This window comes from Hypomesus nipponensis, chromosome 18 (genome assembly GCF_054491055.1).
Source record: "Hypomesus nipponensis isolate SF chromosome 18, ASM5449105v1, whole genome shotgun sequence".
Classification (NCBI taxonomy): domain Eukaryota; kingdom Metazoa; phylum Chordata; class Actinopteri; order Osmeriformes; family Osmeridae; genus Hypomesus; species Hypomesus nipponensis.
In genome coordinates this window covers 9,278,333-9,300,848 of record NC_140378.1, presented here as the reverse complement: position 1 = coordinate 9,300,848, position 22,516 = coordinate 9,278,333, and the positions used below count along the sequence as shown (strand labels likewise).

The 22,516-nt window shown below is 47.1% G+C and overlaps 1 protein-coding gene across 2 annotated transcripts in view; it reads left to right on the top strand.

Annotated features, from left to right (window-relative positions):
- The first annotated feature begins 636 nt into the window (after nt 1-636).
- The window catches only part of nkain4 (sodium/potassium transporting ATPase interacting 4), a 29,938-nt gene continuing 8,058 nt past the window's right edge, over nt 637-22,516 (top strand). For both annotated transcript variants that reach the window (XM_084679618.1, XM_084679617.1), the window contains exons 1-5: nt 637-967; nt 12,041-12,178; nt 13,090-13,170; nt 14,948-15,133; nt 21,563-21,623. In XM_084679618.1, the coding sequence (XP_084535744.1) occupies nt 914-967; nt 12,041-12,178; nt 13,090-13,170; nt 14,948-15,133; nt 21,563-21,623 (520 nt within the window). In that variant the 5' untranslated portion in view covers nt 637-913. The remainder of the gene's footprint in view (nt 968-12,040; nt 12,179-13,089; nt 13,171-14,947; nt 15,134-21,562; nt 21,624-22,516) is intronic.

Genomic DNA, 22,516 nt, shown 5'->3' with positions numbered 1-22,516 from the left:
ACATTTGGCAGGGTGGAGATGGTGCAGAGGGGCATTTATCTTATTTCAGGATTAATTTACAGTAAGTCTGTGTAATATATAAGAGACCCAAGTAGCAGATGAATGTCTATGTAGCACACTGAATCCATTGTATGGAGCAGTGGCAGACGTGTTAGCGCTTCCCATCACTTCCACTATGCCTGTCTCAGCTCAGAATAATGGTGTCTTTTTAAATGGACACCAGGTGGCGCATGAGTCTCATTTTAAGCAGGCCTATGTGAGCGGTTCTCTGTCTGGTCTGCCCAGGTCTTGTTTAATAGGGTTGTAGTGTACTGTGGATTTTATAGTGGACAGCTCTGAATTTAATAGATTGTAAACTCATAACAAACTGACTCAAATCAACCTGAAATATAGCAATGAAATGCTATGTTCATACAGAAATATAATGGGGCACTGCTGAATTTTAAGTGAATACAGTCTGGAAAATAACCTAGTATAGTGGTAGATCATTCGTTTACTAGTGTTATTTGTAGAATTGAATGTCACATGACATGAGCACCATTTGTCAATCTCCCAGGATCCATATGTCGACGCCCTTAAACCCCATCTACCCCATGCCCCCCCCCCCTTCCCAACATACACTCACGCGCACACACGCACGCTGGACTCAATCTACCTAGTTAACTCAACTTCGCCGCGACTACCGGAGACTACCACAACCTCGTCCCAGCACCTCACAGACACACACAAAGCAACCAACAGAAGGGGTGGAGAAAATAATGGGACGCTGGTGCCTGGAGCTTACACTCTTCATGCAGGACCTTGTCTAGAATCGCTCATAGTAGGGAGAGCTCCGGTGTAGCTATTGTCACCCGCCGCGACACAAGGTCTCTTGTCCCCTGTGTTTCAACATTGCAATTTTGATTTTAACACAATGGGGTGCTGCAGTGGCCGGTGCACGCTCATCTTTATTTGCACGTTCCAGTTGGTGAGTCTGTGACTGTTCCTTTTTCTAATAATTACAAACACGCCTTTCCTGTGTAACTCATTGTTTGATTCGTTGTTATTAGAGTACGCCTAAATTGGAGACTTGTTTGGTTAACTTGATACCTCATATTACAACTGTTACGACCAAAAACATGCATGTTGCTATGCTTACTTGCCCAAACACCCACCCACGTGTATGAACAAGCTAGTTGTCTCGCATGCAGGCTGTGTATTATCTTTTTAACTTTGGCTGATCCACGAGGTTGAAGTCACCGCGTGAGGATACTTGATATGGCTTGTTATGGTGGTCAGATCCCAGCGATCTGTGCTGAGATACTTGTCCGTCTGTGTCCTCCAGATATTTACCAAGTTATATATAATCTAATTGCCCGTTTAAACGTGACTCTTTTCAAGACAAAACGTCTCCAGTCGTTGGAATTTATACGATTATTTTTATTGTCAGTGTTTTCAATTGCATCTGAGAACGGAGGAGAATCTGAGCGCCGTGGCCCACTGTGGACAGTCCACATACAGTTTTCACTACTCGCACTTTAGCTTAGAACCCTACTGTGTTGGGACTCGCTGACTGGAGGGATCAGTGCACCCTGCTCTACGTTTCTCTTCAGCGTGTAGCCTTTTCAGCATATCTCAAATGTTACTCAGTGATCCTAAACCATGGATTGTCCCCACCTCTAGTGCACTGCACCACTGGAGAGAGATTGGTACCAAGAACAAATCAGTAAACCCAGATCCATGACATTTTACATCCAACATCACAGTTGGTCCTATATCTTCTATTCTCTCTTTTTTACCTTCTTTTTCTCAACAGTCCCCAGGGTGAGGTGGAGCTGACAGGGTGTGAGGATGTTATTTATGAGGGCATTAAAACAGCACTGGCACAGACTTGTAAGCCCATAGTATACAGCCATGTCACCACTTCAGGTAGCACCAGAGTGCAGTGCTCAACTGGCGGTTTGTGTAAAGCTCAGATATCATTTCTTCTCATGCACCACAGGGTTCAAGGCCTTGGAGTAAGGGAGGTGTCCATATCAACATAAGGAATGTTCCCAAATGATGAAAATAGAAAATAATACTGCACATTGAACAATGGGCTTCTCCAGATCCCAGTTTGGTATTGACTGATGTGTGGTGCTGTCCTCTTCTGACCCTCGTCAACAGTGATTGGCTGTTTTCTCTGATAAGCTATACTAGACGATCCAGGCTTGATTACATGCTGTAATTCCCTATTCCCTGAATAAGCATCCTGCAGTGTTGTAGGACAATTGTTGTAACATTGGGTTGGTCCAAGTCTTACAGTCGCAGGTTTAGGATTAGAGATCTATTATCTGCATTTTCTATCAGAAAGCACTGCACTGGGTGACAATGACTGAGATGAATAAAGTTGGGTTGGACTGTGGTGTGTACTATGTAAGGTATGTCTGTTGTGCTGTAGTAGGCTTCATGAAAATGTTTTTTAATTTGTGGAACTCACACAAATTTCAGCTACCACTGAGCTGAAATTCTTTCATGTAGTCTATGGTATTGTAGAGAGACCAGCTACAGAATCCAAACTCATTTGCCATCTCGACGGGAGTCTTGAGTGCAACAGTGATTCAGGACGCTCCATTACTGGCTGTGAAATGACTTCTTTCTGAGTAAGAATGATGGTGATGGGGAAATATAAAACTCCTCTATCAAGATGTTCTTCCCCATCCGTGTGATAGAGCTGGAGGAAAGGAAAGCACTCTTCTAAAATCAGTTTACTGGTGGGGTTTTGGAATAGGACAGTCATGGCTGTTTGAGATCATGTCATGAGGTAGGAGCTCTTTGAGGCTGGAGTCAGTCTTCTTCAGTTCTTCAAGGTCTGGTTCCACTGAGCCAGTGCTGTTAAGGGCTGCTGAAGACTGTCACCTGGAGGCAGGAATGTGACAAACGTGGGTGCTCACACACACACTCAGGCTACACACACACACCTTTAAAATATGATTACCTCAGGCCACTTGAGATCTACACTATTTGTCGTCTGGTTTCCATGACCTTATTTCTCCTTCCTTCCTGTCTGTCTGCCTTCGCCCTCATCTCCGTGTGGGGTTCAAGGAGAGCTGGTGTGTCTGCAGTTACACCTGTATAGCCAGAACAGGATCTTGCTTTTAACTAAAAGCCTAACTAAAAGCTACCTAACTAAAAGCTAGCCTTTCACACACACACACACACACACACACACACACACACACACACACACACACACACACACACACACACACACACACACACACACACACACACACACACACACACACACACACACACACACACACACACACACACACACTACCTAGGGACCCACCCAGACAAACCCACCTGTTTTCTTCCCCCTCGGCTGACCTTATTTCCTCATTAGGGAGAAGGAGAGGGAGCATTTGTTTTAAGGTGCATAAACCTGTCAACAACATGCCTAAAGAGTCCCTAAAGACTCCCAGAACAGCATTATACTCCCCATCACTTGCCCTGTGTGCCTCCTCACACTTCCTCTCTAGAGTCTTCACCTCTCTTTCTCACACACACACACATACAGGGTTATGAGTTTGACCTCCTGAGAAGATGGGTCAGGTTGTCCCCTTCCTGACCCACCGTAGATTTCAGGTGTGTGTCAGAAGACAGGAGGACGAGGGGACTCAACTCTGACCCCACCAGGAGGGAAACATGACTATAAATAACGTATTTTCCTCACATGTAACAACAGCCCTGCAGAACCACATAGGCTACATCCAGGATGTGAGGTGATGATGAGCTAGGAAAGTAGTACTTCAAACCACTCATAGAATTGCTGCCTAATTGAATTGTGGTTCCATCGAGTGGGCGAGCGATGCTGGCGATTTCCCTGCAAATTTTGATAGTGAGCTTCTATTGATTAGAAATCCTCTAGTCTCACTCAGCTAGGCTACAACTAATGTTGACCACTGCTAGGGCTCTTAGTACTGCTCAGACCCAGAGAATAGCTGGCACTCTGCCTCGTCCACTGATTTGTTTTGTTTTTCTGAAAAGGTTTCAGATTGTTTGGGTAGACTGTCCTCAAGTTGACCTGTTGTGTAAAAGCTGGAATGTTTGACAAAAGGAAATGATCAGGCACCAGGCCTATGCTTGTTAGGAAGCTCAAGTTCTTGAAAAACACTATTAAGCACACAGACACTTTCTGTCTCACTCTTTGTCTCTCTCTCGCTCTCTCAACCCTGATGCTAGGGAATGATGCTCAATGGCCAGGGGTTTGATTGATGATGGAGGCCTCCTAATTGGTCACGGGGGCTCTATCTAGGACCCACCACCACAAACACATACAGGCCTGGAGTAATGAGGTCAGAACTGGACAACATTGACTCTGCAACTACCTTCTAAGAATCTGTGCTGAACTGAGCGGAACACATAAGCATACTATACACCAAGCCCACATGTGGTGCCATCTATTTGCAAACATACTTTATGATGATGATATGTTGGGGTTCTGCCCTGTGGCTGGGGCGTGGGGGCAGGCCACTCTGAGGGTGCAGAGGGTAAGGGAGGGAGGGAAAGGAGGAGCCAGGGGTGTAATCATAGGGAGCGAGACGAGGAGAGGAGTGGATAATCCCCCCCACACCAGCAGCCCTTAAAGGTTAACCTTTCTCAGTGACTAGTGTGTGTGTGTGTTTATGTCACTGCTGTGAAAAACTCCATCTTTTCTCCATCACGTTTGATGCCACTTTAAAGGCAGCACCTTTTGAAAGAGGATTCAACAGATGCGTTATAGGCATGTTTAGATGTACAACAGGAAATGCTTCCTCTGAGAAGATCCCCAAGACAAACTTCAGTCTTCTGTCTTCAAAGAGATTTCCTCCCCCTTCACCAGCTCCCCTGGTTTTACACCAGAGTTAAGCATTCAAATGCATCATTGAATATTCATGAGCTTAGGGGATGCTGGATACATCTCCATACACTGTCTACCCCTCCCCCAGAAACACACACATACACAATACTCATACACGACTCACACACACACGCATCCCGTTACAGCTTTAATATGAATGCAGACCAAGTGTCATGACTGTAATTACGGGAGCTGGAGAGAATGACATGACACTAAAAGTTAGCCTAGCATGCTGTCAGGGCAGCAGACGATAGTGTGTGTTTCTGGGGAGATGTGTTCCCCCTGTCAGTGCCCAGGAGGGAGCTCTGAACAGGGACCTTCACCTCAGCCCGTGTCTCATCTCATCTGTAGGGAGAGCAGGCACTCATGATGACACTCAAAGACATCTTTATAACCCCCTTATAGTCAAAAGGGTGGGTGATTATAGGACAGTGTGACGGCCTCCTGGCATTGTTTTGTCAATGTGATCCATTATAATGAACTGCGTTTCCTTGGACCTGTCAGGTTGATGGAAGAGAGAGGTTGGGAGAAGCTGAGTTGAGAGTCATAGTCACTCCATCTTTAGCTCAATTTCTCTATCCTACAACTCCCTTTGCCTCTCAATCTCTCATATGAACTCTTTATAAACCCTCTCACTGAAGAGCTGATGTTTAGGTGGCAGAAATCCACATCTCTCCTGCACCTCCTGTGGAGTCCTGTTGTAAAAGCCATAGACAAACCACACAGTGTTCTAGATTCCATCATGTGCTATATGCTCTCCTTTCTCCCCAAGATGGACAGCCTGCATGGGCATCTGATAGGGAAATATTCTCTGTAAATGTCCAGGTTATTTTTGTTTTGTGGGTCAATGATGAATAGTCATTGTTGTTTGGTGTCTTGGTAAAAGGCCACTGCCATAAGTCATAGTTAAGACTTGACATGAACTTTTGTCAAAGTTAAGACTTGACAAAAACAAGCTATTCAGAGAAGTCAGTGGGTGTGGTCCAAGGTGCTAGTGAACAAATGATCTCTCTCTGTAGGCTCTCTTACAAAGCCTCTTCAAGGTGGAAATGTTGCGCCTTTATGCAGCCTCACAGCTCTGTATAAAAGGTACACGGAATGAGGGGGTGATGGTTGTACCGGCATTAAGCTGGCAGTGGAGGTAGTCACAGAGCCCAATCGGTATCTGTGTGAAGGAGAGCCGGCATGGCGGGACTACACACACTTGATGCCGACTCCACACCTCAGATGTGCAGATCTTGTGTACCATCATTCCGGCATCATTCCGCCTTTGATTCAGTCTGAACAAACCAAGCCAGAGAAATGGGGGGTATACGGCCACATAACGGAAACTCCATTTAAAAAGGGCTTGATTCTCTCTGTCTGTCTCGCTCTGTTCTTAGACCCCCAGTGTGTGCTACTGATTGTCCGATGGACTGATGCAGTGTTGATTATCTAGCCCGCCCTGTTCCACTCAAGCCTGGAGGCTCAATCAGTGTCCAGGCAGCAGACACACTACTGGGGATATGGAGCAACTCTCATGCCTGCCTACTTAAGCCTTAATACTTTGTGGGAAGTCCAGAACCACAAGACCTGCTGTTAGGGGGTCGTGGTGATAAAAGGGTTCTGAGGGTCAGACACGAGGTGACTGCTGCGGCTGCATGTCCTGCTCTCAGGCACACCTGACGCCCTCACATCCCACCAGACAGGACTGTCCTCAGATCAGATGTGTGCTTGTCACTCTGGAGCCCCATTAGCAAATGGTTCAGAGTTGAATGAGGATCCCAGTCTTTAATGTTAGGTCTAAATTATTTTTAAAGAGCTGGTTTCTCTCTATTTTCTCATTCTGTTTTCAGTTTGTCTCTCCATCTTCCTAGGGTGCCTTCTCCCTTCCCCCTCTTCATATCGTTTAGTGATGGTGGAGAAGGCAAGGTGTTTGAATTATTGATTGCTATTTGATTTATCATTTGAGTCTCAGCCTCTGTAGGAGAAGGCAGCAAAGGAGAGGGAGAACGGGGTAACGAAATGGAGAGTGAGTGGGGGTTGGTTAAACCTCTTCTAGTCCTGACCAATTAGGGGTATGACCCCCATAGACCTGGGGCCAATCTCTCCCTTTTACTCTGTGACATCCTGTTACCACGGAAACTGGGTTAGGGTAATAAGATGCTGCTGCTCCCACAGGAAATGAAGCAGTCACCAGGAGGGCTGGGTGTCCAGCTTGGTGAATGTCCCTGGTGTACTGCTGGAGATTAGGGGAAGAGGCACCGTTCTGGAGAAGCTTAGCCCCCTGAAGAGTCTGGTCCTGGAGTCTGCTTGGCTATGTTGGAAGGTTTAGATGATGATATGCCAGGCTGAGAACCTAACCACAGAATGCGTACCCACCCAAAAATGAACACGGGAATGAACTGTATATTGCAACTGTTTCAGCAGCTGAGAAATAGCCTACGTGAAGCAGTGCTAGTGGTCAGATAGGATTATATTTAGCTTGTCCAGGTCAAAACACATGTTTTGCTCTGAAGTGAACAGTGCTTTCCTTCTCTTTCACCCTGACCGGGGCTTCATGCTGATAGAAACTCTTTGGAGTTTCTTGTGCACAGGAGCTGTGCCTCGCCTCGCCTTTTTCCTTCTCTCTTAATCAAAATGTATTTTCTCTCTCTATCTTGAAATTCAATCTACAATACTTATCTCACTCTCTCTGGTTTATGGTGTCTATTTTGTAGACCTTGTGTACCATGCCTCCAATTTTACCTTTAAAATGTGGTTGCGTGTCAAAGTGGTAGTTGTTGTGTGTTTGTGTGAGCATAAGGTGGACGTGTAGGTGTGTGTGTGTCTGTGTGTGTGTGTGTGTGGGGGGGGGGGTGGTGAGTCACTGTAGAGATGGGTCTAGGTGTCCCACAGACTTCAAAGATGGAGGCCAAAGACAAAGAACTTGACCCTGGCCATTAGACATTAGACACAGCCCTGTGTTTCCATTACACAGGCTTCAGGTCTGTTGTTTGTCCAAATGGATGGCAGAGTTATAAACAGAAGTCTATCATCAGTCTTGTTTAACCAGCAGCTGATGGTAGATGGATGAGAGGACAAGATGGCTTCTCTGCCGGAGTTAAACGTCAGATTTTGACATGTTGATCACTAGGAACAATGGGATTATGACGAAAATAGCAACTTCACAGAGTCAATTACGGGAAATAGAATCAGGGGTAAAAACTGCCGACAGCTGTTTGGCCTCCCTTCCTGCTTAGAGTACGTGATCAGAATGCCTCTGAAGTAGGGGCCTGGTGAAATTTGCGTCTGGCTAATTGGAGTACAAGCCACCCTCTCTGTTGTATCTGGGACGTGAGGGGGAAGACGGAAGAAGAGGAGGCTGCTTGATTTAACCCAGCCTTGGTATTCTTCCATCCATCGTTCATGTGTAGGGGATTTTCTGCCACTGTCTATATCGATGTCCTGGTTTTGTTCAGTCAGTTACTGTGGGGATAAAACATGTGAGGGAGACAAGGGAGAGAGGGAGCCTGTGAAGTTTCTCATTTAGAAGTCACAAAGCGCAAATACCCTGGAGATTGGAACCAACAGATGCTGTGAAAGTGGCCCCCAAGTGTCACAGATGATGACAGTAATCATGGTTGCTAGCTTTTAAATATCTATGAATGTCCAGGCACTTTTCAGCCAGTAAATTATATATAAAATTACAAGCCAAAAGGTTCTGCCTTAAGGATAAACGGGTACAAAGATGGACTGTTTGTTGGGAAAGGGTGGAGTGGAGGAAACACATTTGTAGGACTAAGGCCTGTAGCCTGTGAAGTTGCTGTGCGTCTGGTTGGGATGGTCGTCTGGATACTGTACATCTGTAGGAGGCCCAGTTCTCTCAATTCTTATCAAGACGAATTGCAGTCATGGCAGGGCCACTAGCTCTCAAGGGAATAAGAAGATTGCAATATAGAGACAGAGGGCAGGGGGATGGACAGAAGATAAGATGGATGGACAGAATAGAAGGTAGGAGGAGAGGATTGAAGGAAGGCAGAGGAGGAGGGGGAACACCGTAAGAGAGTCGAAAGGGAGAAATGCAGGGTAAAGGGAAGAGAAAGGGAGTGATGCAAAGTGAGGAAACGGAGAAGAGACTGGAATTAATCAAATGAGGGATACTCTCACTGGTTCTCATTTTCTCTCTCTCTCCTGATTCCATCCGTCAAGGCTGGTGAATGTGTTTGTTTGCAGTTTATCACTGAAGGCAGTGACAGCATGCCAGGTGAAGCGTAATTGGCGTTCTCTGTGTCTCAGCTCTATAAAGGCCGATGACTCGACCCCCTTCTGTTCTATACAGTTCAGGTGACTCAGAGCTGGCTGCTGATAGAGAAGCAGTCTCAGTGCTCCAGAGGTCTGACTTTCACACAAACCCGTCGGCCCCTGTAGACTAAGGAGTGGCAAGGAAGATGGAGGAATGTGTCTGGTTTTGAGTGTGTATATCAAATCCTATAGGTTAACGCTTGAGCTGGTGTGTCAGACGAAGGTGATGCGCCTGTCTGACTGGAGGATGGTGAGGGAGCAGCTGGGTGGGTTTTAGACGGCACGCTAACAAACACTGCTCAGCCCACAGCCTTCAGAGAACTGGAGGGCGTTCTCCGGTGTTGTCTGCTCTCGGCTCCATAATTAGTGAGCGAGCAAAGAACATCAAACGTCTCCTCTGACTCTCTCATCCCTCCCATGTTCACTGCAATCTTCTCATCCTTCTCTCCTCGGCATCTCTCTCTCTCTGCCTCATCTTAGACTAGGATGTTGCGGAAGAAAGGCGGCTCTGCCGCTACAGTATGTTCAGAAGGTGCCTTTGACAACAGAAAGGAGAAACCCATCAAGTGTGCGAGTGATATATAGATTTAGGATCCATGTTAATGACCTGGTATCATATGGCAGGAGGAGGCATTAATTGATACTTTCCCAGCGTAGGGGAGAGAGGCGCACATGGAACAAGGCTGAGGGACTGACGTGGGAGAGGCTTGTAGCATCCTGCTATCAGGCTCACCACCGATTCCATAGCATTTATAGCAGGAGAATGGCCACACACACACACACACACACACATACTGGCTCGCTCTTTCACTCACTCTCACACACACATTTGACATACACTCTCCATAGGGACTCATTTACACGTGCAGTAGGGTTGTGTGTGATGCTTTTAAGCGCCGCTGGTTAGCGGCCTCGCCGTTCCTGGAAGAGTATTGGTATCCACCTGATCAAATTCCACCCCACTTCTGAATAAGCCATTTCCTATGGATAAGGCACAGTGCACCCACACACATACATACACACAGGCCATGGTGAATGCGTGTGTGTGTGTGTGTGTGTGGGCACTGTAGAGCGCTCTCCGTTCTTGATTGATTGCTGTCATCAGGATGGTGATTGGGTTAGCGGAGATAGCGATGGGCCTGCATGGTATCTCCTCTTTCCTGGTCGTAGTGCCTGCCACGGAGACAGCTGCTCTCACTGTGAGGCCTGGGGCTGCTGGACAAGGACCACACACAGGAGGTGGGGCGGAGACGTGGACTGAGGGGTTAATGAACCAAAAATACCGTCTCAGAGTGATGGTTTATAAACACACCCCATGTTATGTATGAGTAAAGACCAATAATCTGTATGACATAAAAGAAGCCCCAAGGCTACGAAAACATTGTATTTTGTATTATTTCATGATATCTGCAGTTTAAAATCACTTTCAAACCTGCAACATTCCAGCCTGTACTCAGCAGCCTGTACTCAGCAGCCTGTACCCAGCAGCCTGTACCCAGCAGCCTGTACCCAGCAGCCTGTACCCAGCAGCCTGTACCCAGCAGCCTGTACCCAGCAGCCTGTACCCAGCAGCCTGTACCCAGCAGCCTGTACCCAGCAGCCTGTACTCAGCAGCCTGTACCCAGCAGCCTGTACCCAGCAGCCTGTACCCAGCAGCCTGTACTCAGCAGCCTGTACTCAGCAGCCTGTACCCAGCAGCCTGTACCCAGCAGCCTGTACCCAGCAGCCTGTACCCAGCAGCCTGTACCCAGCAGCCTGTACTCAGCAGCCTGTACTCAGCAGTACTGCCAAAGCAACAGTTACAGACACTCAGGCACCAACACATGCACACACACAGGCTTGGGCTACACCTCTTCATCTCTCCTTCCGTCTCTCCATTTTGTGGTCTTCTATCCTGCTCATCTGGATCTACTGATCCTCGTCTCTCTGCAAGGTCCTCATCTTAGAAGTGACATCATGTGAGATCTTCTTTCTCACTTCACCCTCTAGCTTGCCTCACCAGCTTGCTTTTAACATTTCCATCTCATTAAGTGTGTGTGTGTGCGTGTGTGGCTGCCGTGTTCAGTGGTGCGCATCTGTCACTGCCGGGGAGACGAGGTTCCACCCGCCCTCATCCATCTTCGTGCGGTTGGCTGGTGTTGACATGTCGACACACGCCAAGACCACACCATTGCCGAGACGCACACTTCGCCTGGCGACGGAATTATAATGAACCAGCTTGTATGCTGGCTCCTCCCCTCACTCTCTCTCACGCCCAACAAATGGCATGTTCATTGAATTGATGCAAATATAGTGTCTGGAGTCTAAAGGTGCAAATGGCTTCGTTTTGTTTTCGCTCTTCTGATATAATGTGACAGCAAGGGAAGCCAGAGGAGAGGAGGGGGAGTCGGCTGGGTGGGCAGGGAGGACCAAGAGAGAGTGTGTGTGTGTGTGTGTGTGTGTGTGTGTGTGTGTGTGTGTGTGTGTGTGTGTGTGTGTGTGTGTGTGTGTGTGTGTGTGTGTGTGTGTGTGTGTGTGTGTGTGTGTGTGTGTGTGTGTTTTATTCAACCATCAGTGGAATGTGTTTTCCTGTTTCAGTCTGGGTGGGTTCCACAGTATTGTGTGAGTGTGTATTGTTTCTAATGCATGGCTTTGCTCAGTGCTGACCTGTTGGAACGGAAGGCCCTTCTCTCTCATAATCCCCTTCCAGGTTGCTCCTGGCAGGAACTTTGGAAACTTTTGCCTTTTACTTGGCTCAGAGTTAGGTTGGATCAAATCATTTGTTATTGTTTGTTTACTCTATCTGTGGCAGGCTGGCTGTGTATCTAATTTGTTCATTAACCCCTCTCCTCACTCCCCCCCTTTCTCTCTCTATTTCCATCCATCCTCTCTCTCTTACCCCATCCACCCTCTTTACTACTCTCTCATCTGTAGATGGTGGCGTTGGAGAGGCAGGTGTTTGACTTCCTGGGCTACCAGTGGGCTCCCATCCTGGCCAACTTCTTCCACATCATCATCGTTATACTGGGACTCTTTGGCACCATTCAGTACCGGCCACGCTACATTGTGGTGGTGAGAAAACACACAAACTAAAGCATTAGGCCACTTGTTTTATTTCACTTTGGCCAGAGCTCTGGCTTAAACATTGTTTGTGTTAATCGTAATCAGCTGGTAATTCTACACTCTTAACAAAGTGCTCCTTAAACCCCACCAATCTCTCAGGATTTAGGATTTTCTTTAATCAGAAGGGTTAATCAGAGGTTTAGGAGATTTAGGTAAATGCTGAACTGTATTTCAAAGCAAGATAGTTATTCTGCCATCTTACACTGGAGTGTTAAAGTGTTAAAGTGTGAGACACAAATGTGAAAGACAACATCTATCGACAGGGTAGGCCTCTGAGAGTGATGTGTGCTGGGGATTGTGAAGGAGAGGAAACAAAGAGGAAGTGAGAGAACGTAGGAGTCACAAGCAAAAAAGACAATTGTGTCAGCTTTTGTTGGAAAAGGAGGTGAGGAGCTATGTGACTCAACATGACAGATGGTGGTTGTGGTCGTTAGTTGGTGGTTGCGGTTGTAGGTTGAGGGCTTTGGCCTCAGGGTTGACTCTATACAAAGGGTACTTGATGACTGAAGGTGAGTCAGCCTGTTGCTCAATGCGTTAACTGGAGTTGAACCACAGCCCTTCGTCACAGCAACTGCCCCTAGCCAGTCAGCAGCTGTGGACTAAAGTACTTCTATAAAGTACTTGGCCTCAACAGATTTAAACCTCCACTGCCTAAGGACTTACAGTACAGGAGCTTTGTGTTTAGTAAATAAGGTGTGTGTTGACCCCAACAATGTACCACTTGAGTTATGTAGCAACAGTGTACTAGCTATACATTATCATATCTGTCTAATCATGTCTTGTAAGATCATAGCTAACGGCACGTTGGGAGATGATGAAGCGAGTCGTTGTGATGTCCTGTGTGTGTTTGTGTTGTGCAGTACACTGTGTGGGCTGCTCTCTGGGTGGCCTGGAATGTCTTCATCATCTGTTTCTACCTGGATGTGGGAGGCCTCTCCAAGGTAAGACCTGCTCACACGTTCTCTACCAGAAGCTCACCTACTCACAGCTCATGTCATTTAGCCAGGAGGACTCATACCTCTATAAGTACTATTGCTATGTGTTCATTACGTGTTTGTACAAATCTTTGGCATTCGGGATAACTCGACCATGCACACGTGCACACTCCCAGTCAGACAAACACACACAGTCTGGTTCCTCCAAGTCTTCCCTGCTCCCCGGGGGCTCCATTTAGATTAAAGTGTTAATCTGCACAAGGGGATGTGTTCTGTCACCCCTCATTATATCACTCACTCCATCCTGTACCTCTTCTCTGGATCTAGCTTAAACACAGACGGCTGGCCAATGAGAGCAGACACATAGTCATGTATAGGGTTACAGACCAGTAAATTTGTGTGAGATCTCCCCAGGCTTTGTAAACGTGGTACCCCATGGCTCAGGTGTGGGTGTGTGTGTGTGTGTGTGTGTGTGTTCCTGGTCGGTAAAATAATGAGCCATGGAAGGGCCAGCTGCTTGGGGCTTGGGCTGGGCAGGAACCTGACAGATGGAGCCAGACTGGACTCCTAGAACTGCATATGGTGACCAGGAGGAGAGAAGGCTAATGGATCACAGTCATGCAATAACACACACACAGCCACACACATACGAATACACGCACACAGAGTCACACACATACAAATACACACACACACAGCCACACACATACGAATACACGCACACAGAGTCACACACATACAAATACACGCACACACAGCCACACACATAAGAATACACGCACACACAGTCACACACATACAAATACACACGCACACAATCACACACAAACTAATACACACACACACATGAAAATCACACTCAAGCACACTCTCCTCTTGACTTTGTCCAAAGCCAAACAACTAGTTACTGATTTCAGGAGAGGTGTGTGTATAGGGAGAGAGAGAAAAAATAAGGGTACAAAGCTCTCAAGTGGTGGGGGGCAGCGGAGGGGGCAGCACGAGGGGGGGGGGGGGGGGGGGTTGCATGGTCTGTCAGCTTCTATTGATACTCTTTCCCCCACACTGCTCAAACGACAAGGCTTCTGACAGTTCCTACCCCCCCCCCCCCCACCCAGTAAACCCACACATCCACCTCACACACCGCTCTTGCTCAGATGAAAACACCAAAGTTGGTCATAAGGATTTAATAACCAATAAAAAAGACTTCAGTTTAGCTTTAGTCCGAGACACACACAGTCTACATTTCCACAAACGGATGTGTTTGATCGGTGTGGACTAACCTTGAGTCCTTGTTTGTGAGGATTGATTAGAGCCTCAGGGTGTGTGACAGGGAATACCAAGCATGTAGTCATCAGCCTAGCACTAGCCCCCTCAGCTTAGGACTGACTACACACTTCTACCATTAGTGTAGGTGACTGGAGATACCTCACTATCAAGCTCAATCAATACTGTCATGTCGTTAGTCCTCAAAATCCTCCCTACTAGCCGTGTGTGTCCGTAGGCCTCATGGTTGTTTCCTGACAGCAGCCCATTGCCCTGCTTAAATAATGCATGCCTTGTCACTGCTGGGCAGCTGTAGGATACATTTCTGTATCGGACTATTGATTGACGTGCATTTGAATCAGTGTGTATCATACAGGGTTGTGTGTGTGTGATTGTTTTTTGCTTTTGAGCCTGTGTGTGCCTATATTTCCTGTGTGTGTGCATGTGTGCATTTGAGCCTGTGTGTTTAGCTTTCCTAAGGATATGTCTTCATGTCCTGTGTGTGTGTTTTTCTTTCCAGGACAGCGACCTGCTGACGTTCAACATCTCGGCCCACCACTCGTGGTGGAGTGAGCACGGCCCGGGCTGTGTGAGGAAGGAGATGTCCCAGCCAGCCGACAGCCAGTCCTACATCTCCGTCATGGGCTGCCTCATGGATTACCAGTACATAGAGGTCGTACACAGCAGCACCCAGATCCTCATAGCTGTGAGTATCCACCTTCTCTACAAATGCCTGTGTCACACACATACACACACACACACACACACACTGTAACACCTCGGGCCTAGAGCTGTGGTTACAAAGCAAAAAAGAAAACTGTGTAACTAGAAGAGAGGGGCACTTGTGTGTTTTATCTCTCTGTCCCACCCTCCGCACATTGCAGAAAGAGTTCAATATCCATCTCTCTATCTGGGTGTGTCACAGACTGCTGCTGTTAGTACAGTGGAAACACAGTGATCATCCAGCCTAGCAGGGGAGATATGAAGGAAGTCAGGCCTGCCATTGTGCTTGTATGTGGGCGAAGAATGTAGGTCAAAGGGTCTGGGAGCCTCCCATCGCTCAAACATACAGTGTCGTCCAAACATGCTACAAACACAGAATCATAGACAAACACAAAAAGACTCTTTCACTAGCCGTCTTCCTCTATAATCAGTATTCTTACTGTCTGCGTTGAATAAAATCTTTTCACATACTGGCATACCACCCTGTCACACAGTCCCTCTGTGCTTTTCTCACACACAGTCATGTTCACACATGCCCCTATGCAGGAGACACTTAGTCAGCATTCAGGGGCCTCATCACACTGGCAGCTGTTTGCTTCCCACGGTGGGGTTTGGAGAACATAGTGTTTTGCCATAGTTGAACGTTAATAAATCCATTAATGTTTAACAACAGGAGATGTTGTGGAGATACATAAACACTGGATATGCACCTGAACTTCTCCTGAAGTTCTTCTCCTGGTCCCGCCCATCAGAATCCTTGTCACCAATGAGAATGTGGAGTTGTTGGTTAGACATTCGTGGGCTTGTCATATACTCTCTCCAAATGTTTAAGAGGAACATTTTAACAGAAACTTTACACAGTGTTTACACAGTTAAACAGGCAGTGAGTGGGTGCTGAATCAGAGTTAGTGCCCTTGGTGGACCCAGACAGAGACAGTGAACATGGGCCTTGCTGTAGGCCCTAGACTCTGCCATTCACCAACACTCACACCCACATAAGAAATGGTTCAGTTCTCCAGCCTTGACTCTCCTGTCTACCCTGTGCCCTACCACTGAGATGGTATTGTCCTCAAAAGCATTCTATGCCATCACCATGGGAACAGCTTTCAAAAGAGGAATTGGCACAATAAAATCTCCCTGTATGTCTCAAGTAACGCCTTCTTGTAGAGCCCTCTTACCCTAGTAAGTAAGTTGTGCACTGCGGGGAGTAGAGTGCCATTTGGGATTAGCCAAAAGCTGTTTTGGTTTTCCCTCCTTCCTTTATTGTGGAATAGAGAAGGGGAAGAGAGAGAAAGGGACAGGGGCTGGGGAGGGAGGAGGAGGAGGAGGAGGAGGAGGAGGCCATTTGTCTTTGTGTAAGTTGTACAAGGTCGCTTTGAAAGACCATTAAATATTTAGACTCCAAGGAGAAATATTCATTAAGATGAAAAATGTGGTTCTTGGCACAGCCAGTGAAGACGTTATAGCAACCAGTCAGCTGGTCAGCCAGCCAGCTAGTCAGTCTGCCGGCCAGCCAGCTGGTCAGCCAGCCAGTGTTTGTAGTTCTGAGAGATGTGCTCCAGAAGTGCAGCTGAGGACAGTCTCTGTCATGGTGCTGCTCCATACCAGCACTCAACAGTCCTGTCATGTGTATTGCAGTTTATAATCTTTTGTGTAAAATCACTTGCTTGCCGTTTATCCTCATTCATCTACTCATCCCTCATGTCTCTTCTCTCATATCCCCTCCTCCGTTTCAACAAAACCCAAATTTGAGAAAACGATTGTCTGAGATGAATAAAGAAAAGGTCGCAGTAGTTGTGGTTGTGTGTGTGTGAGAAAGCAGAAAGATGTATAGTTGTGCGTGGGTGTGCTAAATTGAAGTCTTGTGTCATTGTTAGGTGGATTATAGGTAGTAAGATCCTACCTTCTGTCTAGTGTTTATAAAACACCCCATGATCTATATTAGCATTGAGTGCTGTCAAAGCCATCTTTACACACAGCAGCTTCTCATTAACCTCCAAGTGTAGACCTTCACCCTCAGAGTGTTCCCTGCTATTCACTGGGACGGGCTTCACATGGTCTGTGTGTGTGTGTGTGTGTTTGGGGGGGGGGGGGGTGATGTAAGAGATGGAAACCTTCCCTCCCCTCCTACTGCTCTGCTGTATCTCTGTCTTCCATACCTCCCACCACCTCTCTGTACAGCATCTATCTGTCTCTACTGACAGATGCTTCATAAGTGGCCCTTTTTAGCTGAGAAACATGTTTAGAGTGTTAGCTGGAGGGGGAAGTGTGGATAATTGCAACAGAATGATTAGGGGGTCCTGGCCCACAAGAGGCCTAGAATGGAGTGACCCCTGTGATTGCCGCTCCAGGCGTGTGTGTGTGTGTGTGTGTGTGTGTCTGTGTGTTTTAATTCAAGCCAACAGAAAAGGGGGTTGCTGATTTGAAAAGGGCAGCTCACGGGGGGAGGAGTCTGATAATCCATTCATCGGTTCCTCGGTTGTTTCTGACAGCACCGATCGCTGCGGCCTCTGAGATACCAAGTGGAAGTGTGTTTGTTTGTGCTCAGCTGGCGTGTGTCACAGGAACAGTAACAGCATCAGTCTGAAACAACTACTCCCAATGACCCCTCTGCTGTCCCCTCCACACACACACACACACTCCCTCAGACTGGAACAGCAGTGTTGCCTGTCACTACTGAGTCTTTATACTGGACAACTGCACAGTGCTGAGCTTAGTCTTGTACTCCAAACCCCTGCGTTAAACAGGACTAAGCTATAAAGCTTTCTTTAAAGCAGTTCTTAGTTAGATTGGGCAGGACGGAGATCGAGGGGGAGGGATGAAGGGAAGTTGAGAAGAGGCTCGTGTAGTTTGGCAGAGTACTGGAGACACTGTGACATGTCTATTCACTGAACATCAGAACATTACTGCTTCCGACTAAACTTCAAAGGCTGGTCCTCTGAGAACTTTAATTGTTAATCTGTTTTGGAGGAAATGGATTTTACTTCAGATTAATTGCTCTGTAAAATAAGCTCTGTTTAACATCATAGAGGCAAGTGGATGGAACTGCTATCAAAGGGGAAACAGTTTACATTAAAAGAAAAATCTGCAATGCTGCAGTTTTCATGTCTTTGTGTAGTGCTGCGTTGGTGGAACTGTTTGTGGATACAGAGGGTGTGATCTCTGTGTTTCCACCAAGCTCTCCCTCCTCTACTCTCTCCATTCTGTCATGTTTCCACTGGCTCAGACCTGATCTGGACACTATCTCTCCAGGCAGCCAGACCAAACAAAATCACCCAGGCGTGTGCCCGCGCTTGTGTGCATTTGCATGTTTGCGTACGTGCGTGTGTGTGTTTGTGCTCCGTTGGCATCTGCATGTGTGTCAGCGTGTGAGTGGAGGAGATGAGCAGGAGATGAGCAGATGGATGTGGTCTCTGTATCCCCAATCTCATCATATTCTGTCTGTCATTAAACATGCCCAAGCACACACACACATATATAGATACACACAAACATGGGTGATCTAATTTTCTGACTCTGCGGGGAAGCTGCCTCCTCGCCAGGCAGTCAGTGCCAGGTAATTAAGCTGCGAGAGAGAACTACCCCCTCCCTCCCTCCCCACCTTCTCCCTACTGTCTTTTTACTCCTGTCTCTCTCCTTGTCTTCCTTCCATCTCTCTCTCTCTCCCTCCCTTTCTCACTTTGTCTCTCTCTCATATTGCCTATGAATTCCCTTTTATTAATCAACACTTAAGGCAGTTTCCTCCTGAAATTGAATTCAATCTATAGTGTGTTAAATATCCAGTGGATCAATACAAACCTCCCCTCACACACGCACAGGCACACAAATGCGTGCAAACACACACACACACACACACATATACACAGGGACGTTTTTACCAGAACACCACAGCCCCAAATGATTAAATATGTGAAAGTTTAGACATAGACACAGGTCTGTATTATACTAGCTGTGTGTTAGAATGGGAGTCCTTGTGATGTAGAGATATATTGATGAATTCTGAATACTACTGTGTCGAAGGAAATGGACTGATGATTAGTTGGGTAGTTCTGGAGACTCAACTGATTTATTCAGTGCAAAGAGTGTGTGATTGGAGTATCAGGGGATGCCAGAGCTGATTACGTCTCTGTCTACCTGGCCTCCAATATGCTGTTTAAAGACTAACCTTCATTAGCCTATGCAAATAGCACTCTCCCAGCTTAGCAGCTAGGGTTCTGCTCAATGTATGTATGTATGTGTGTGTGCCCTCATGATTATCTGAGTCTGTGTGTTTTGGGTTGTTGCTAGTTTCATAGTTACTCCAGCGGTAGACATGAGGATTGCTGCCTCGGCTATCCTGAGAGGAAAGGGCCAGAAGATCTGCTTGTATTCTGTCAAGTCTGTTTCCTCTGATAAGCATTGCTCTAGATAATGGATGAAGGGAGGATGACTGTAAATGTTTTCCAACACTCGCGTTCATCCTCTCCGGCCCCAGACCTCCGACCCCTCCCTCTGCGTTCCTGTCCCTGTCCCTCTGCTCCTCTTCTCCTCCCCGGCTGCTAGCCCTGACCCCGCCCCCCCCCCCCCCCCCTGATGAGGGTGGGGCTTGGAGAAGAGAGAGGGCTGTCAAAGGAGGCACTCCCCATTTGGTCAAGTGAGCGAGAAGAAAGGAAGGGAGAGGTATGGTTAATGCCTACAGTACTTAAACCAGGGGCAAGGGTGTGGTGGTTGGAGGTAGATGGAAAGAGAGAGGCAGAAAGACATAAAGGGAGGGACCTGTGATCGGCAGGAGAAGAAATGAGTTATGCCAGTCTAGTTCCCTGACACAGGCCCGGGGCACAGCTGAAAGGCAAGGAGACTAGGGAAGCCATTTTTATTGTCTTAATTAACCTGACATTCATTTGGCTGAATAATCTCTGAACTCCACAGGTTTCTAAAGAGATGGCAGTAGGCGAGTGTGTGCGTGTCAGAGAGAGAGGTTGGAGTGAGACGCTTGATTTAGAGGTAGGGAGGATGTAAGTGAAAATGTCACTTGTCCTTACAGAAAGGGCCCTGTATTTACTCAGAGGGGGAAGTGTAGCCTAAAGGGAATTGCTATTCTATGACCTTACTTGTCTTCTTTACTGACCCATGTCTGGGGCCGTTTGTAACCTCCCCAGTCCACTACATCTTTGCCAGCTCGTAACATCCTCAGTCACCTGCAGTTTGCTTTGGATGTTTGTTGGTGGCATCGGCAGGGGCTTATTGTCTCTCTCTTTCTCACACAGTAAGCAACCATGCGACATATGGACACACACAAACACAGAATGGCTGCTGGTTTGGTCTCCCCCCCATCTACTCTATCCTCAGGCCCTAATGACTCTGCTGTGACTATGGCCCCCAGACGAAACAAAATGACACTTGCACACAGACACACACAGATGATGGAAATCTAAAGCTGTCTCTGCCCCCCTGCTGCTAACACCATCTTGTGTGTGACACCCGCTTAATACACATGCAAATCTACCTCCACCTCCCCACCACTAATAGCAGTACTAAGACGACCAATTAGGTGCTTCAGGGAGCCCGTCCTTTATCCTTAACCCCATCTAAACAGTGTTTGCAAACACAGGGTCATTCAAGGACACCATTTGATGTATTTGCATTCATCCCTCTTAACAATGTCTTCTCATTAAAATAATTATAAAACACAAGGCAGAATACACCCAGTATTACAGATAGCTGCTCTCTGGACCTAAGAAGAAAAGATAACTGACAGACATGCAAATAGACAAGCACTCAGTCTCATCGTCCCACTCTGCCCACTGTGTGAGTAAAAGGGCCGTGTGCCCAGAGCTGGTCTGATGGGCATGGCAGACTGCCAGCTTTGGGGTGGAGAGTGAGTCTCTGTCTCTTGTTCTGTGTCTTTCTCTGAGCTGATGACTGCCATCTGCCAGTAACATGGGCTGTTCTGTTCTCAACACGCACACACATACAGAGACACACACATACAGAGACACACACATACAGAGACACAAACTCGCGCGCAGTCCTTCCTGCTGACCCTGGATGGGCAGTTTGAAGGCCTTGCTGTCCACTTGGACTGTGTAAATGAGCAGTCAGCATTCTTCTGTAATGAAACTGTTTGATCATTTCATGTTCCATATCATTTGAACATCTCGTTACTTCCTGTTGCGACATCGTCAAGCATCTGCAATATGAGCCCCCTCTCCAAGAACACACACCCAGAAACACACACTCAAACCCTTTAGCCTACCCATGTCTTTCTCTATAACTAGTACAACCCCATGTTTGTTTGTTTGTTTGTTTTCTTTTAACAGAGCAATTTATTTACTTAGATTTGACTGCTTTTTTACCCTGCACTTTATTCCACTAAGGGACACCCGCACACACAGAGAATTGTCTGACTAATGTAAACTATTTGTGTTTTCAGCTCCTGGGCTTTGTGTATGCCTGTTATGTTGTCAGCGCCATTACTGAGGAGGAGGACAGCTGTGAGTACCACAACGACCCTCACACACACACACACACACTCACACATACCAGAAGCTCACCTAAACCCTAACCTTACCGTGCACTTTACCAAACTCTTGTAGAACAGTGAGGGGAGATGAAGGAAGGTTAGGAGCTAAATCTCCGTCATGCTGTCTTCTCACCTCACCTCCCCTCCCCCACACCAGCTGGGGTCTATCTGTTTTAAACTAGAGGAGCCTTGTGTCTCACCCTCCACACCCATCTCTCCATTCCATTCCTTTCCATCCTCTGTCTCTCTCTCTCTCTCTCTCTCTCAGTCTGTCTGTCTCCACATGTCTCTCGTTTGTCACCCAGCTGTCTCTTGTCAGGGTGTGGTTTGGCAGTTAGGGCGATAGAGGGAGAATGAAAGTGTTTTCTTACTCCTTTTACTACTTTCTAACGGCCCCCTAATACAAACACTCAGTTGTTGACCTGTTCACACACGCATGTCAATCTGTCCCCCCTGTTTCACAAACTGAACATTTACATCATTCCCCAAGTGCCTGTCCTTCACTGTCTAGTGTGTGTAGTGGAGAGCTTGTTTAGCTAGTAGGAAGGTGTGCAGTAGTATGTTTACGCTCCACATCCACTACGGATCTACACGCAGGATCAAAAAGATGTTTGCTTGGTAAGAGAAAACGGGGGGGAGAAGAAGAAAGGATTGGAACACATCTGGGTACAAGCTCAGGCTCCGGTAGCAGTGACCTCACAGCTCTGAGGTCACAGGTCACATTGAGAGTCAGCCAGTCAGGTGGCAGGAAGTGTTTCATCCTTGGGTCAATATGAGTCATAAATATCTGGCATATGCTTCAGTCCCTCAAACGCACACACAGCCACATACATAAGCACATACTCAACAAAACAGTTTCTCTCT